We start from the raw sequence: 17,667 nt of genomic DNA on the forward strand, positions 1-17,667 counted from the left end.
ACTTTTTGACATCTTAATTTTTAAAATCTCTGTATATTAACCAAGGCCTCACTGAGGACATAATGTCTGCTTTCATGATTAAATAATATGTACATGAAAGAAGCACTTATTTCTCAGAGTTGTCTTGTCAGTGATGATACTAAATATTGCTTATAGCTTTTATATTTAAAATCATAGAATGGTGTTTGAGTGTTCATGGCTTGCTAGGTAAACAAGCTGAGTAAATAATTTATTAATCATGAAGAAAGTTAAGACTAAAATTATAGTAAGATATTCAAATCAAAGTTTAAGAGTAACATACCTAGGGTAGTTGGTCACCTGTTAATTAAAGCATTTGTAAGAAGTACTTTGTTAATAGATGGTGCTAGAACTTAATTGATTGAGTTTTGGATTGCATCCCCAAGAAGGTAGAGATTTTAAAGCTGCTGTCACTTAAGTGGCAGGTAATTTTCCTTGTAATGTAGTAGCAAATTTGCACTTTGATCATATTAAGTTAGATGTTAGGTTTTCTCTCTAGTATTTTGACTATTATTTTGGAACATGTCTTTTAGAAGTATAACTTTGTTTTCTGAAGAAGTGAGTGACGCTAAACCATATCTGATCACTACTTTTACATGGGACAAGAAATCACAAGTTTTGTGTTCTGCTTAAAATACCAGACTTATTAATGCATTATAATTCAGTTCAAGGTAAAGTGAAATTATTTTATCTTTGTCTCTACAGGTGGTAATGGCACTGCTGAAATACTGGCCAAAGACTCACAGTCCAAAAGAAGTCATGTTTCTAAATGAACTAGAAGAAATTTTAGATGTTATTGAACCATCTGAATTTGTTAAAGTTATGGAACCTCTTTTCAGACAGCTAGCCAAATGTGTGTCCAGTCCACACTTTCAGGTCTGTATTTACTGCATGTACAGTGTGACCAGAATTTTTGTAAAGCAGACTTGTAATGTATTATTCACCATAATGAATTTTATTTGTTTCAAAGAAGTTTTCAATTCTATGTCAAGTTGCAAGGATCCAAACATTAGTTTTACTGTTTCTTTTCAAGAGTGTAATATGTGCATTCATATTGGGTTTTTCACTTCAGTGTTATGCTTAACATATAAAAGCTGAAAAACTCAGTGTTTTCAGAAGTACCTGAACCCTTTCAGCAGAGTGTTTGCGTTTCATTATTTGTTATACGAGTTCTACAAATACTTGTTCTTTTGGAAAGTATTTCTTTGCTTGAATTTCAGAGTTCATGGGTTATATATTGAGTCATGTCTCTAGCAAAGAAAAAAGCAATTTTTCCGTCTCTCTTTCCATCAGCTCCATGACTCTCATTAGCACTAAAAAATCCAAGTCTGACTTGCAACTTTTCTTACCTTTCCCTTATATTTGCCAAATGTTATAATTATTTGCTCTAAGAGATTGAAGAAGTGTTCCTTTTCTCATGTCGTCTTAGGTTGCAGAACGAGCATTATACTACTGGAATAATGAATATATTATGAGTTTAATTAGTGATAATGCAGCAAAGATTTTACCCATCATGTTTCCATCCTTGTACCGGAATTCAAAGACGCATTGGAATAAGTAAGAAACGCTTGTACAAATTTCTGCTACTTAATTTATGTGTAGTTCTAGGTTTAAGAGTTTGGATCTGTGAGTTGCTAGTTTAACAGTGTGTTGAGCTTTTTATTCTATGACATTGAAGTTGCTGGATAAAGAGACTATTGTGGTCAATTTTTAGGAAGTATTAAGAACTGTGGAAGAGAGTTTTTACTTTTTTAATTAAACAAGAAAGAGTGTTTTAGTGCATCTAATCCATTATATTCTTCTACAAATACAGAGCAGATTTGGTATTCATCTGTCGTTCAGATACTTCTAAAGACTAACTTTGATTTCTGATCACTAACCTATTTGCTGATTTGCATTTCTTCTGCATTCTAGTGAAATATCTTGTAGATCAGATCATTTTCCCCCTTCTTTTTATTTTCTTTTTGTTTGTTGCTTTTTTCTTCTTTCTCCATTGATTGTTTTCACTTTTTTGCCCACAATAACGTAGTACTTACGCATGAAAACAGTCCTGGTCAGCTCCCTTCTGCAGCTGTTCCATTGTAAAGTGCCTCTTTGTTTGAGCTATTGTGCAACTGCTGGGATGGTGACAGTATCCCAGTCTGGCTCTAGCTGTGAATTGAGGACTGCTGATGGGCTGGTCAAGAATGAGTAATCAGTCTGCAATTAAACACTGGGAAAGAAATGGAAAATAAAGTGATGTTAAAGTGGTTGCTTACTGTTGCTGGGTGCAAGCAGTAACAAATAATGTACTCATTAATAAAATTCCAATTCAGTGATGCAGTTGTACACAGTGAATGTGGGTTGCTGTTGGTTGTTCTGACTTTCAAGGTCATGCATTCATATTATTCTGAGCAAAAGTCTTGCTGCCCAGTACAGCTGCACTCTCACTTGTCACTCCGTGTACAATACAAAGTAATCATTTAACGGATTGCTTTTTGAGCAGCAGTACATTAGAGCCTGGAACTGTAAATTAGTCTGTAAAAGTGCCTCATAAAGCAGATTGGTTTTGTATAATTTTTGTGATGTTTTCAACTTTACTTTTCTAACGAAACATTCTGGCCATAATTGTGTTGAAGTGAGTGCTGTTGCTGCGTAGCAGTTTTCAAAAGGAATGGGGTCTTTTTTATACTCCTTTTAATCACTAACTCGTTTTTTCTTGAATTTATCAGTTGCCAGTAAGTTACTTACATCAAGATCTTTAATGTCATACTGCATTTTCTCTAATAACCCTTAATGGGGGATTAGTGTCAGCTACTAACATTCACAACTAGCTCTGTATTGATACACGTAATATTAAGAGTGAAGTTCAAACGTCAGAAGTGTAAGTGATGAACAGTACTACAGAGTAAGAAAACTGAATTCTAAGTTGGTAATTTTAGTTACTTGTGTTAGGCCTCTTGTGGGTAAATTAAAACTTCCACTAATTAATTTTGTTTCCACTTATTCTGAAATGATGTAATTTTCCAGTTATGTAGGCTATTGGCTACTGTTGACCAGAAAAAGTAGATTTCAAAGTTTAAAGTACTCTGAGTTTCAACCAGAAGTTTTACTTATAGGACAATACATGGCTTGATATACAATGCTCTGAAACTCTTCATGGAGATGAACCAAAAACTGTTCGATGACTGCACACAGCAATTTAAAGCAGAAAAACTGAAGTAAGTTTTAATGTCAGTGTGTCTGTCTGTTCTTGAGTAATTTGTTCAGAGTGCTTTAGCTCTGAAAAACCACTGTGTCATTAGTGGGAAGTTGCCCATTTGATACCAGTACAGCAGTCTCAAAGTTGACTTGCTGAAACTTCTTGTTATATGTGAACTGTAGACTTTCTTAACAATAAGGTGTGTCGTTTAGGCTTAGACCTAATACTTCTGGGGTCACCATCTCCCAAAAAATTAAGTTTTTGAGAGGGACACTGCTAATGGTGGAGCCCAGTGTAGAGGATCTGTTAAACAGTTTAGTTCACATCCTGTGTTTATTTTTGCATGCTTTATTTACCAGTGTTACGTCCTTTCATGTTGTCACTCAGTTTGTCCCCAAATACTTTCTCAGTATTTTTCAGCATTGCATTGTGTGTTAGCATATCTTCATATTACTATAAAAGTTACCTGAAATCAAGTTGTTACTCTGCTGTAGTGCAGGTCTCTAATACAGAATTTATTTTATAGAAGAATCCTGCTAAAACGAGATAGAGAAGTCTGAAGTATTAATGGTTTGGGTCTCATTTTAGGGGCTAGAAGTAGTTAGTGAATACTGAAAAATACCTAGATTTGAATTTTATTTTAAATTTCAAAGTAAACAGGGATTCTTTCAAGTAGTGGCTCAGATTAGACAACTGGTTTAAACTAGTATACTGGAAGTAGTACAGATTCTCAATGCAGATTCATTTGTCCAAGTTTTGAAGTTTCTTATTAGAATTCAAGAAGAAATGAGGTTGTACTGTAAAAAATTCTTCAGGTGTGTGTATTTATAGATGACAAAACATGACAAAACATTGACTCTTCAATAAAAGATTGTAATTCTCTTTTCCCTGATTGAAAGTAAGTGGAACCCTTTTTAAATGAGAACTCAAATCTTTTCTTCTCTGATTTTTAGAAGTTTTTTGGGTGATGTTCTGAGTGTGAACTAAAGCAGAGTGCTTAGCAATGAGCTAGCAACACAAAACCAAAATAAGACATCTCCCACCACATAAGAACTGAAAAGGGGGATAGTTAAAGGGTTCCTGCCTCCCATTTTGAATTAACTTAATTGAGAGCTGGAGGCAAATTGTGTATGTGCTTAGATATAACTTTTTTCTTCTTTTTTTTTTTCTTGACATTTTGATCATCTGCTCTGTGCATTGAGAGCATTTTTAGCACTCTTAGTTCAAAATATTTTTAAATTCTACCAGCCTTCAAAGACAGGTGATCATTCCAGTCTCTGCAAGAAGATGTTTATTTGTAAGAAAGAAAGGAAAAAAACCCTTTAATTGCATTAGGCATAAGAAAACAAACTTTCTACTTTATTTTAAAAAAGAAAAAAAGGGCATTTATCCCTGTGGGCTTGCTACTCCCTAGAATGAGCATGGTTTTGTTGGGTACTTCTCTGTTAGAGTTCAATTCAAAATGTCTCTGGTGCCTTTTCCTTTAACCTATTACCTGAAGCCATTGTGCTGACAAGTAAAAATCTCTGCCCTTTTCATGGTCAGTTACTGACTTCTTATTTACCAATATAGAATTCTAATATTATAAATAAAATGCAAATATGCTTTCAGCCTAGATCAAAACTTCTTTCTGTTTAAATTTTCACTTTTAACAATGTACGTTTACTAAAGCTAAACTGGCATCAGCCAGTTTGTTGCTTTCATTAAAAAATCTTGAGGATTTTCCCGTTTAATGTTGATTTGAGATTGTGGGGTATTGATGTGATGCAAATTATCCTGTCAACAGTGGTGTTTTAGGCAGTAGACTCAAACAGATATAGCTAAATAATTTATTTTGTTGAATTCTTTTACTTCTATATGTTTGTTTTTTTTTTCAGAGAGAAGCTAAAATTGAAGGAACGGGAAGAAGCATGGGTTAAAATAGAAAATCTAGCCAAATCAAATCCCCAGGTATTTAGAAAAGATTAACATGATCATGTTTAAATGTTCTAATTTTGTTAAATATCAGTGGGGAAAACAGGTCTGACTGATCATGGAAATAAAGGAATTTCACCAACTGTATTATGAAAGATACACAATAAAAGTACTTTTCAAATTTGTAACCTTTCTCTTGTGCAAGTAATTATTTTTTTTAAAAGGTTTCTGAAAAGTATGATATGAAGTACTTTTTCCTTTCCTTATAATAGGACTTATACCATATTGCAGTTTGAAAATTATTGTGCAAAATTATGGAAAAATATAGAGAGGCCATAATTGGTTTCTCTTGAAAAGCTGTTTTGCAAACAATGTAAGAGATCTTTCTGCAAACTGTGAGTTTTGACTGGTCTATTTTCCTTTCTGTCAAATGGATTAAAGTAATATTGTATGTTCTTGTCTGATGTTCTCATACTTGCACTGGGCCAGTCTGCTGGTGAACCTGCTCCTCAGGTCTTTCCAAAAGGGAAACATCCTGTCCAGCATCGTTTGATATACTCAAATTATGACAAAGAAACAAAGGTCCTTTAGAGTATTCATTGTATTTTGAAATTATGGGAGAAGAAAATGGTTTGGCTTGGGTTCCCCACCCTCACCCCCCCTCTTTTGCTTGGAGATTGCTGCCAGTTTTCTTTTGTCTCAATCATACAATTTTCTGCTATGAACAAAAAAAACTCCAAGCATTTAAATTACTTTGCAGCCAGAATTTTGTTATACTGTAGCAAGAAACTTAATGTATTGTGTATTTCCAACACCATTTAACTGAGTTTAAAGTGGTGAAAGAGGGAGAAATGGTACTCTGTAAACAGAAGTGGGACACTTTCTGATCTCAGTGCTATTCTAAAACAGAAAGTATGAAGTAATCTCTTTTTCTAAGAAGAGGAAATTCATAAATGTTTTTTTCCTCTTAGGTCATTTGTCAGGGAACAATTACTAAACTGCTTAAGTAAAATCTATTAAAATTAATAAAGTGACAGTTGACAACAGATCAATCAAATGAATCAAAAAGGACTGTTCATATGAATGCAGTAGTTGACTTTGAGTGACAAAACATTTCTCCTAATTACAAAAGTCAGACAAAGCCTTGCTTGAAGAGTACTTCATATAAATGGTCACTTGCTATCACAAATGATGAGCTATTACATGTCTCGTTAAATAAATGGGTTGAGTTGTAGAAAAACTCACAGTTCTACAGTATCAATTTCCTTTTCTTTCCAATGAACTTTTTGTAAATACATTTTCTGATACTAGTTAAACCACCTGTATACAATATGTTCTGCATAGTCTGTCTGCTTGAAGAAGGCTAATATTTGGAAGAAATTTAAAATAAAAATTACTGAATGCTCCATTGTATTGACATAAGACTATAAATGCTTTTAGTGCTTTAGATAATGGATTTTTAGGAGTTTCTTTTTCCTGGAATGTCTGTTAACTTTTTAGTTTGTCTAATAACTGATGATTCTTGTTGTTCAGAGCTGTTCTTGCTTCTGCATGACAGAAAAGTACAATTTAACATTTTACATCATTATATTTGTTAAATCCTTGCAGTTAGGGTTTTTAAAATTTTTTTCTGATCTGTTTTGTTATTTGTATACTCAGATACCAAAATATTTATGAGGAAAAACTGATGAAAAAGTCTGTGTGTGCATGTAAATGTAACTATATATACCTCATCTGAATTAAAAGAAGATCTGATGTATTGAGATTACTGGACAACCAAGATTTTGGGTTTTTTTAGTTCCTAAAAGACTTTTATAATTGTTTTACTTTTCAAAGACAGAAAAGTTTAATATTTTGGTTTGAAATTATATTAAATATATATTAGGTATAGTTGGTCTTTAAACAGTGTATTTTTTTTCTTCCAACACAAAATTGCATCAGCAAATAAAATGATTGTGTTTGGATTACTGCATTGTTCACAGAGCACTTGACTATATATTAATAAGGTTTCAAATAAATGGTTGCCAAAGGAGATATGCAATACTTACAAAATCTGAGTATTTAAAAATTGAGTCTCAGATAATCAAACCATCTTTTTTTTTCATGCTGACTGCATTTTTCAGCAGTCAGCTGAAGTGTGAAAGTATTGGAGCTCCATTCTGAAATCTATTACTTAATCCCTGGAAGCATAAAATATTGAAGTTAATGTCAAATAACTAGTCATATCATTCAAATGCTCAAATACACTCCTAGTATTTAGTTGTTGCGACTAAGAATGATTATTTTAACATTTTGCATTTTATTAGTACCCAACATACAGTGACACGAGTTTGCTGAACAGTCCTGTTGCAATGGAAACAGACGGGCCTTTAATTGAAGATTTGCAGACGCTGAAAAAGACAGTGAAAGAAGAGGCTTGTCAGGTAAAGCCTTGTGAAGACAGCAAAGTACTCCAATTTATGAGTTCTTTTCTTAAAGTGGCTGGTAATGATGAACTTGGCTTGCATTTTCAGCCCCATAGCCATTTGTTCTATAGTAATACACTTCTTCAGGGCTGCTACTTTAAAGTGATAGTGTAGCAGCCAGAAATAGTGTTATGTTTCTAATGCCTGTGAATCTGCGATGTAGTCTCTTTTAAGGTTTCTTCTCAGAAACTTTGTTTTTATTTTCACTTCAGAGTAGCTTTTTGTGTCATTATGAGAACAATGATTATACAACAAGGATAGTGAGGGCTGCAGCTAGAATCTACGACATCATGTTCTAGCCTCTTTTCTATGTAACGGTTTTGATTTTTCATAAGAAAAGCTTGTCAGTACTAGAATCTGACTAAATTTTATACATTTTTGCTTGTTATTCAGAGCCTTCATGGTGGTTAAAGCTCTTGTGTTTTAAAAAAATATGTAAAGTGTGTGTCTTGTCACTCATGGGTCTTCTTCTTCAGTCCACCATCTGTCAGGTTCCATTACCCACTGTTGGTGAGGACTCCCAAGGTCATTTCGATCCTTTTGTCTTTAGTTATGCTTAGTAATATTCATGTCTTTTTAATTTAACATCAGTTATTATAACTAACTAATGTTGGAAGTAGAGATTTCAGTTTAGAGCTGGTGGACAATGGAGAGGTGGCAGGTAACATTGCAGCATCACAAAGATTTCTGGAAGGAATATGTACTATATAGTACTATAAATCTGTCTTAAACCAGCAAAGTCTAAAACTAGAGAAATGGACCCAGAAAAAACAGTTGAGTTTGGAGATAAAGTCTGTTAATTTGAACCAATGTATCCAGTAAGACAGTTAATAAAAATAAGCATGTGGTCAACCTGTCCTCCTAAATTACTGTGTTAAAATTCCAGTGTCATTATCCTGCAATATTATATTTTACTTATCATTTGTTACATGGCATGGGTGAAGGTTGGAATTAAAAGAAATGCTGGAATACCTCTAAGGCACTCTCAGGGATTGCTGTTACTTAAACACTTACATATGTTGTGGATCTCTGTGCATTACATGTAAATCTTGGTGGCTGAATTACACTCCTCTTCAGGGCAATGAACAAGAGTAGCATTCCCCTGAATGAGCTTAGCCAGGCTCACGTGAGGGAGAAAGGGGCCTCCTTTTACTTGGTCCAGAGCCTAGAACCAGTTCTAGTGGAGATAGGTGGATACAAAATTATTTAGAAAAAATGAGTACTGCTTAATTTTAGAGTTGTGTAGTGTTCATCTTTGACTGTGCTATTTCCTAACACCTAACAAAATATTTTCTCAGGTTTTATGAGACCATTGTTAATTTTCTGTCCTGACCAGAGAGCATTAAAATTCCTAAGTCTGAGTGCTCCAATATGAGTTCTAGAAGAAAAGCAGCCAGACTAGAATTCTGTGCTAGTTAGTTGAGACAAGAGGAACAAAATACCCAGTCCCAGCTGCTAGAAGAGTTTGAGGATTTGAGCTAGTATTATACAATATAAAATGCAGAAACAGTAAAACAGACTAAAAAACTAAGAAGCAGCCCAGACTATAACGAAGGACTCTCATCTAGGTCTTACCTTCTTTTCTGCAAACAATTCAACCATGAGTTATAAAGCTTGGGCTATATATGTCTTCATTGGTAGCATCCCAGCTGGAAAACTACTGCATCATATCCGTATGAATGAACTTGATCTGCCACCACCCACGATTGTAAGGAAGGGTGGGGACCTAAAAAAAGAAACTAATGGAAAATGAACAAACTGTAAACAAAACTCTGAAACTTTGGGTTGGAACTGCTCAAGCATTCCTCAGCCATCTCTCCCAAGTACATGCTTTCTTCCCTTCCCTTGCTCACAAAGTGTGCAAAAAGTGAGATTACTAAAAGATTATAAGCCAAGTTTTCAAAGAGAAAGATCCTGTCCTAGCAGAGTTAATAGAATGTTTTAAATCAGGAATTCTTATTATTAGAAAAACTAAGCCTGCAAGAGGGTGGATAAGTTTGGATCACCAGGCAGGAAGATATTTGATTAAGGATTAGTGTATTGCAGAAAGCAGGCTAGGTAGCATTTGTGCATCAGTCTTTGAGAGGATACTGGACAGACAATTATGTATCCCTTCCTAAGTACCATCAGCAGTTGATGTTAAAACAAGAGCTACCACAGGTAACAGTTGGGAAAAAAAATGCAGTCAAAAGGACAGCTTTTTTTCTTAAATTAAACTTCGGAAATGAAAAGCTATAAAGGTCTATAGAATTTTAGTGAAAGTAAGGTTTATGCCAGAGGCTGGCAATATAGCAGAATTCCCTACTGAAGAGGTGATTGACTGAGGAAAGTAGATTAGGAATTTTTTTCTGTACGAGTCTTAGGTGAGCGTTTTTAGTGAATGCTCTGCGACAGTAAAATTGGACCACTGTGACTTACTAACTTTGAACATGCCAATAAATAAATGCTTAAGTAAAAGGCAGGCAAGTTTTTTTATAAGAACGTGTTTATTTAAAAAAAAATATTAAGCAAGAAAATCAGGGTAGGTGAGACAGACATGGGAATTACACAATGACACCATTATAAAGATAAAAGATACTTCGTTAGGAATATTGTCTGGTTTTAAGAGAGCATTGGTAGAACAGTAGTGATGTTAAGATTCTTAATACTTTAGAATTTCATAGTTGTTTCTAGTTTTCCTCTTAGCAAAAAAATTGGTTTTAATACTTGAAACTGCATAGCTGATAGGGTAGAGAGATGTTTCCAGATGTTTTTTATTTCTTTTCCTGTAAGTGAGTATACTGATATGTAAGAAGTACTTTAAGTAGTGTTTACTAATTAGTATGTTTGGCTAATTTTGTTCTATTTTTATTTCAGGCACAAAAAGATCAGAAAAAAGATCGTCCTCTTGTGCGACGCAAGTCAGAACTGCCTCAGGATATCTATACCATGAAAGCCTTGGAATCACATTGCAGAGCTGATGAATTAATATCACATGATGGGCATTAAACTATTACAGTGAAATAATATTTTGGAGGAAAAATTGTTGTTTTTTTTCTGGACTCAGTTCTACAGTAGAACTTAATTTTTTGTGCCATACCAATCAGTTACACACAAAGAAAAAGCTTTCTTCAACCCATTTCTGTAGGCAATAACTTAATAGAGTATGCAGCTCAAGATTAGTAGTTCAAACAATGGTAAATTACCCAGTTCCATTTGCAGAATATTGGGTTGACTATAATCAAGTGGACACAATTTCCTGGAGGTGTTGTCATAGTACCAACCAGCTGATAACATGCAGTTTTTATAGTTGTATTTCAGAAAAGTGTTCTATAAAATCTTACCATCTAAATAAGTGAATGACCAATAGTTGGTACTAATGATAAAAGTAAAATTATTTCAAATATAAGTATTAAACTTTTTCTAGGATTTCTCAGCTTTACAGTTGTTTCAACATTATTGCTGTCTTGTTATATACCAGCTGTTTTGAAAATACAATTATTCTTTCATATTATAAAACATGGCTTACAAACTGGTAACATTCATGACAATCCTCAGTCATCATTCCTTTCTAAGAATTCTGTAAATTCATTTCTCTTTTGCTTAGGGTAAAGATATATATATCTATATATACCACATCCTAATACTTTATGTAGATTTAAAGCCATATCTTCCAGTCTTTAGTGTATCATATGGCACCAGTATTCCAGATATGAACTGGTAGAAGAATTTTTCCTAAAATGAAAATTTGTTTACTATGACTGGGAGTAGACTAAATATAAAATTTCATTTTAAGTTTTTTCAAGTCAATAAAATAACTCTTTCACTGTTTTCTCCCTTATCTGAGCTTTTAATACTCAGCATTTTTCTTGGGCTCTAGGAGTTCAGTATTCTGTGGCAGATACTATGTGTGATTTCAGTTGCATCAGTTTTTGTCTGAAAGATGAACACAACATCATAAGCTTATTAAAATTTTTAAAAAAAGAAAAAAAAAAGAAGAACAGACTCTTAAATTCCATTCTGCTTCTTTATAAATGAGTCTAAGAGCTGAGGAGATAGTGACCATAATTTTACCGTGAAAATATTTTTGTTGTTGTTGTAAAGAGCACATGTGCTGCAAATACACCTCACAAGTGAACTGAAAATGCATCTGAGTTGCTGATGATCTTCAAATGCTGCTATATATTCCACAAGATTACTTGCATGTAATGAGCTTTTTGTTGTAGATGGAAAAGCACGGGAGGAAAATCTCTTAAAAAATATAGTGCTTTGTCTTCAATATTTGATTTCTCTCAGGGTGGCCAGTATTTTGACTTACTTATCCTGCTTACAAGCTGTTTGAAATGTGTTCTGCTATTCTAAATGGGTGATTAGTTTCCTTTGTCTCTGGCAGTAACATGATATAACTTAATGTTTAATGTCTTGATGCATAAAGAGATAAAAAATGTGGCTTCTTTAAAAATAGTTTTGTTTTACTTTTTAAGGAAGTATAACATCTCCTGCATCCATAAAAAAAATATTGCTCAAAGCAGACATTCATAGTAACCTTGTGCAGATGTAGTGCCTGCTGTTTGTTGGTTGCATTTAACATTCAATTTCCAATATTTGTTACATTGTCTATTGGAAGAAAATTGTGAGTGGTAAATATTGGCTTACAACAACTAAATTTAAAGACCAACCCAACCTTTAAGTGGAATGTCCACTGTGTCTGAAAACATTTCCTGTAAAACTTGAAAAAAAATGCTTTACCATTAGGATAAATTATATGAAAACAGTTTAAAGATGCCTTCTACTTTTGAGGGAAAAAGGGTGCTTTTTTAATTGTGTAAAGCAACGTCTATGTATTTTGATATACCATTGTTTGAACTTCCATCTTTAGCTGGTAGATTATCAGTTACCTTTGATTTTGGGTGTTCAGTACGTCTGTGCAAGAGATTGCTGAAAGGAATTTTTCTTATGTTATCCGAGGGGGGGGGAACCCCACTGTATATCAGTGTTTGATTGATTGTGTGATACTCAATGTATAAGAACATATTTCACTGTCTAGATTTTATTTTTATTCTTTATTGAAGATAAACACTCACCAAAAAGGGAAGCATTCTGGTAATTTAGACACTTCAAGTTCTCTATAAAGGCATATTTGAAATTTTGGGCCACTGAACATTTGCTTAGGCAATATTCCAAAATCTTATCACCACTAATGGTTTAGCATGTTTGTTATCTATATTTATATATTTCGTATAATCTTGTACTAAACAATTCTAAAACTAATACATCCAAAATAAAAAGAAAAATTAAAGTAGAATTTTGGTGACTGTTGTTCTTCATAAAGTTCTGTCTGATACCTTCCCCCGTTTTCCAAAATTACACCTGTACATCAGGAATGTCAAAAGTAATATTACAAGTGTCTTTTTAGTGTGGCTTTAGTATGGCTTCATTTTAATATTGTACATACATTGTACCTTGTTTTATGGTAATAAGTAATAAAAATGTAGACTTCATATTTTGTACAGAATCGTCCTATGTACAGAATAAAAAGTTCCTAGAAACAGCAAAAATAGGTAAGTGGCACAATTATTTTTCATTAGACAATATCTGTAACATTATATGTTAGTGGAATGTTAAGTTCAAATGTACCTACATATTTTTTAACATTTTGTAATTCAATTTTTTGTTCTGGCATTGTTTCTGAAGAACTTCATACACCTGCCATTTAATATGCTTTTATCTAATTTTAAAACGTAAAAAAAAAAAAGGTGTATTATATGGACAAATAAAGAACATGTGAATTTTTCTTGCTCATCATGAAACTAAGTTTAACACAAGGTGTTTGAGGGTGTGCTCAGATTATCACTGCTAGCATAATCATCTGTACAAATTAAATTCATACATTTCACAAAAGCAAAAAAAATTATGGAAAGGCCATTAGGTTAAAAAAAAAAAACAAGACTAATTGATATTCAGTAGAAAAAGCAGACTTTACCTGTAGAGCAGCAATCAGTACTAAATTTCTAAATACTCCAACCTACAAATCTGAAAAATGCATTTTTATACCATAGTATTTTCTCCTGTAACATTTCCGTATTGACAGACTTCAAGCAAAGTAACCACAAAATCTGGGATTATATTGCGGTACTCGATACCTAATCAGGTGGCAAGGATATAGGGGAAAACTGAAGTCTGTAGTGAGAGTTGTCTTCCCTCTGCAATCCATAAAAATCTTCAAAAGAACTAAGGAAATTACTCGCATAAAGCTGACACTCTGTAACTGGGGGAGTTGGAAGGGAACTTGAGAAGTTTGAGCCTGGGATCAAGAGCTGACTACTGGCTGGAGTTACACATGTAAGATTTGAGTTACAAGTTAGGTCTTTGTGTAGTGAAATAAACAGTTTTCTGCATGAGCTCAGTAGTAAATTCATCAAATCGTGAATGAAAAGATAGTGAAACAACTGAGGATTCAGTTATTCACTTTTAGAAATCAGGGTTAAATACATCTCAAAATACAATGTTTTAAAATACAGCTATGACTTTTTTTCCATATAAATACTTTACTGAGTTGCCAGCTTGTTCAGGAAATGACCTTTAATCCTTTCCCTCTGAGGGAATTAGTCTCAGGGGCTTTGACCAGCAGCCTTTTTTGGCATTGCTTTCATGGTTTGGCTTTGTAGAATTGAAAAGGAAGGTGCTGGTGTAGCACATACTGCTTGTGTTTAGAGATGTGTTCACTTCCTTTATGCACCTCACAAGCGTACTTACAGGAGATAGCTGTGATTTCAGGTTATCCCAGTGTTCTGGTTCCCTTTATGGGCCACCCACCTAAAAGCGGAGCACTTCTGCCCCTTGGATCTTGTGCTTACTGTGTGCAGTGGTTGTGGAGACTACTGTGTATAGCTAATTAAGAAATGCCATTCTAATTACCATATCACTGTCTCCCTGGATTATGGCTTCTTTTCTATGAGGAGGCTTGTCTTGAGCTGTCTTCATGCAATAAAACTTTGATGTAGTTAAACATTTTGTATGAACAAATTACTGCAGAGCTAAAAGAAGGCAGTGCATTATTCCTTGCTCACCTCACTGAAGAGCAGCACGGCTGGAGCTGGCTCTCGCTGGAGCCAGGCACTCAGGACTGCGTTCATTCCGACCCCGGAGAGGTCTGCACACACACAGGAGGATTTGTGAGCAGTGACCTGTGGTGAGGAGGGAAGAGGGCAGTCACATAATTGCCTTGAGCTATTTCAGGCATTTTTGTGATCCAAAAAACCACACTGAGAGGTTCATGCTAGCATGAAGACCTTGCCATAGTAATTTTTCTAGTACACTTGCTGTAGAATTAAAGATGCAGGAGAATTATAGATGGGAAAGGAGGTGATTTGCTCTAATGATTGCCTGTTGGGGTTTTTTTCCTTTGTTTTTGGTCTCAAATACTACCAAATTAAGATTAAGTATAGGACAAACCTGCTGAAGTTGTTTCTTTTATAACATAAGAAAATTTTTCTTTCTACATACGTTGTACTGCATTTGCTAGGAGTAAGTCTTGTATCTTGACAAGTCCCATTCTCATTATGATTCTCTGAAATACATGTCTTTAGTTAAATTATATGGAAATGTGTCATATTGGCAGTCTCACCCTTTGTGTGGCTGATTTCAGAGGCCTCTCACACCTGTAAGAAGGGCCAGGTCTTTTGTGCACCCAGGAAATAATTAACTAGAACCAGATCAAGGCAAATTATTTTTCACCCTGATCAAGCAAGTAAAGCCTTTTCTCTCTCTGTAGGCTTTGAGAAATTGTGAGAAGATAAATTGTGTAAAAGATTAGTTTGTCTCTGCTTCAGTTTCCTTTAACTTAATTTGCGTCTTCCTCCTGCTTCCCTTAGCATATTAGATAAGGCTGAAGTAATTAAAGGAATATAAAATCTCTACCTACGCTGGCTTTTAGTTGCAAGTAGCCTAACGCTTAGATACCAGAATTCAGGACTTGTTGCACGTGGAGCATTTCTGATTTTAAAACGTACAGTAGGATGAGACTTGTTGAGGGTTTTTTGACCCTACTTTCTCTGCAGGTCAGCAGCAATATATATAAATACTTAGTTGAATTTTTATTTCCTATCCCTGTCCTGCTTTCTTCTACTTACTTCCTTATTTTCCTTATTTGCATTTTTCCTGCCAACAGTTACAGCAGTGAGATACTGTATCTTGCTTTGTAAGCTACAAAAATTCTGTGACAGTTTGGCAGAGCCGATGATGACTGCTCCAGAAGAACGAGCATGCCAGGACTTGGAACCATTGCTTGAGCTCACCTCCAAAGAGATGCCCAGGCTACACTTGAGATCTATCTAGATTGCATAGGAATATTATCAACACCGTTTTAATAAACATCTCCACATCCAGAATGTTAATTGAACCTGTGGGGTTTGGGTGCTTGGCCTGTACTGGTGCTTACTATGTGGATGTAAGAAGCAGCTAATTCTCCCCACATTGGAAAGCTGTCAGCCAAGAGCAGATACAGGATAGCCTTGGTGGAATTCAGCCAGCCTTGTAAAGTTAATGCTTTTTTTCGTATGAAACAATCCTTAAACAACCTGCGTGTAGAAGAATTACAACGTGTGAGCAAACTAGACTTTGGAAAATTTGAATAGGTGAGTGTTGTATTAAACACTGTCTCAGTAACCATTCTATGAACAGAGGATTCAGAGAAGTATCTACCACTATTTTTCTTCATTAAAAAAATTACCTCTCTGGAGGGGAGGGATTTAAATGGGTTTCAGTCATCAAAAAAATCACCTCTGTTAGTTTTGGTGCTTGCAGTTGAAACTTAGTTGCTACACAAATAATTTTTCTTCTGGACAAGAATGTTCGAGATTTTTATTACTTAAGAAATCTGTTTTTTCAAAGTTAAACTGGGCTCATAAATGCTTCAGGAGCCTGCCTGAGCATGGTATGCTTTTTCCCTTAATAGAAATGGAGGAGCTGGGATATGTGGGATGGGCTTTCCAGATTTCTAGTGTCAGTGTAGTGTCAGCTTTAATGCTGAGTTAACTTGTGTAGAGGTGTACAGATCAAGTCTTCCTTTGCCAGGCAGGATATTCCACCCCAGCTTCTTTACTTCTTGGGGAGTGCATCTGAACAGATCCTGGGCCTGGGTGTCTCTGTGCATTTCCCTGTGTATCTATTGAGGAAATGCATGGGAGGTTCAGACAAAGTTTTATATGGTTGCTTTGCTTTTCTTTTGGAGACAACATTCCCTTTTCTACCTCCATATGAGCAAAAACTGGAGTTTCAGTCTGTGGATCACCCACCATCCCTAGTGTACTTTCGGGGAGTCAATGAACTTGCTTTGGACCTTAACTGCACCCTCCCCTCTCCCAGACACCTCCAAATGGCAGCCAGGACTGGGGGACTAGTTTGGCAAGAAAGAATGGGATTGTCCATTTCAGCAGCAGTGAGTTAAACTCATGTAATACCTCAGTCAGTCAAATATACATTGATATGTGGCAGCTGTAACAGATGTTTAGGAATTTTTAAAAATTAAATTCTTAAATTCTTTCATTTTTAATTAAAATCCCCTTTCTCACTGATGTACTCTTTGTCCCTGTCTCCTTTTATGTCCTTTGCTTTTGGGAAGCAGTCTCACAAAAGACTGGGATTAATGGTTTGGGTGCCGGCTTCATTAAACTAATTAGCACAACTGGCTGAGTAGGCTGGGTATGTAAAGCACAGGAGGTACTTCATTGAAGAAGCCTTGCAGTTGGCCTGCTGCTTTCTTCACGGGAATATGTCATTTTTGCCACCTGACCTAATGGCTTCTGGGTTAATTTTTCACATGAAATAAATATTATTTTCCTTCGGACAAATGAGCCTCGGACCTGCTTTATCTTCCCGGTAAAGAGGCAGCAGCAGCAGAACACACCTCTCCCGAGTGCTGCTGCCAGGGCAGGGAGGGGAAGCTGTTGCCTTTCCCTTTCCGCTCACATCCCGCCCTCTCCTTCCAGAATAAACCACTTTGATGAAACCCTTGTGGAAGGGTTTCCTGCGGGGGACCCGTTCTGTAACTGAAAGCACCTTACAAGAACAAAGTGACAGAACAAGGGGGAATGGATTCAAACTGAAGGA

General features: G+C 35.1%; 1 protein-coding gene across 2 annotated transcripts in view; it reads left to right on the top strand.

Moving 5' to 3' along the window:
- The window catches only part of PPP2R5C (protein phosphatase 2 regulatory subunit B'gamma), a 76,438-nt gene extending 63,087 nt beyond the window's left edge, over positions 1 to 13,351 (top strand). For both annotated transcript variants that reach the window (XM_014871955.2, XM_014871956.2), the window contains 6 exons: positions 724 to 894; positions 1,448 to 1,575; positions 3,117 to 3,218; positions 5,077 to 5,149; positions 7,420 to 7,536; positions 10,435 to 13,351. In XM_014871955.2, the coding sequence (XP_014727441.1) occupies positions 724 to 894; positions 1,448 to 1,575; positions 3,117 to 3,218; positions 5,077 to 5,149; positions 7,420 to 7,536; positions 10,435 to 10,566 (723 nt within the window). In that variant the 3' untranslated portion in view covers positions 10,567 to 13,351. The remainder of the gene's footprint in view (positions 1 to 723; positions 895 to 1,447; positions 1,576 to 3,116; positions 3,219 to 5,076; positions 5,150 to 7,419; positions 7,537 to 10,434) is intronic.
- Positions 13,352 to 17,667: the final 4,316 nt, after the last annotated feature.

This window comes from Sturnus vulgaris, chromosome 6 (genome assembly GCF_052056855.1).
Source record: "Sturnus vulgaris isolate bStuVul1 chromosome 6, bStuVul1.hap1, whole genome shotgun sequence".
NCBI lineage: Eukaryota > Metazoa > Chordata > Aves > Passeriformes > Sturnidae > Sturnus > Sturnus vulgaris.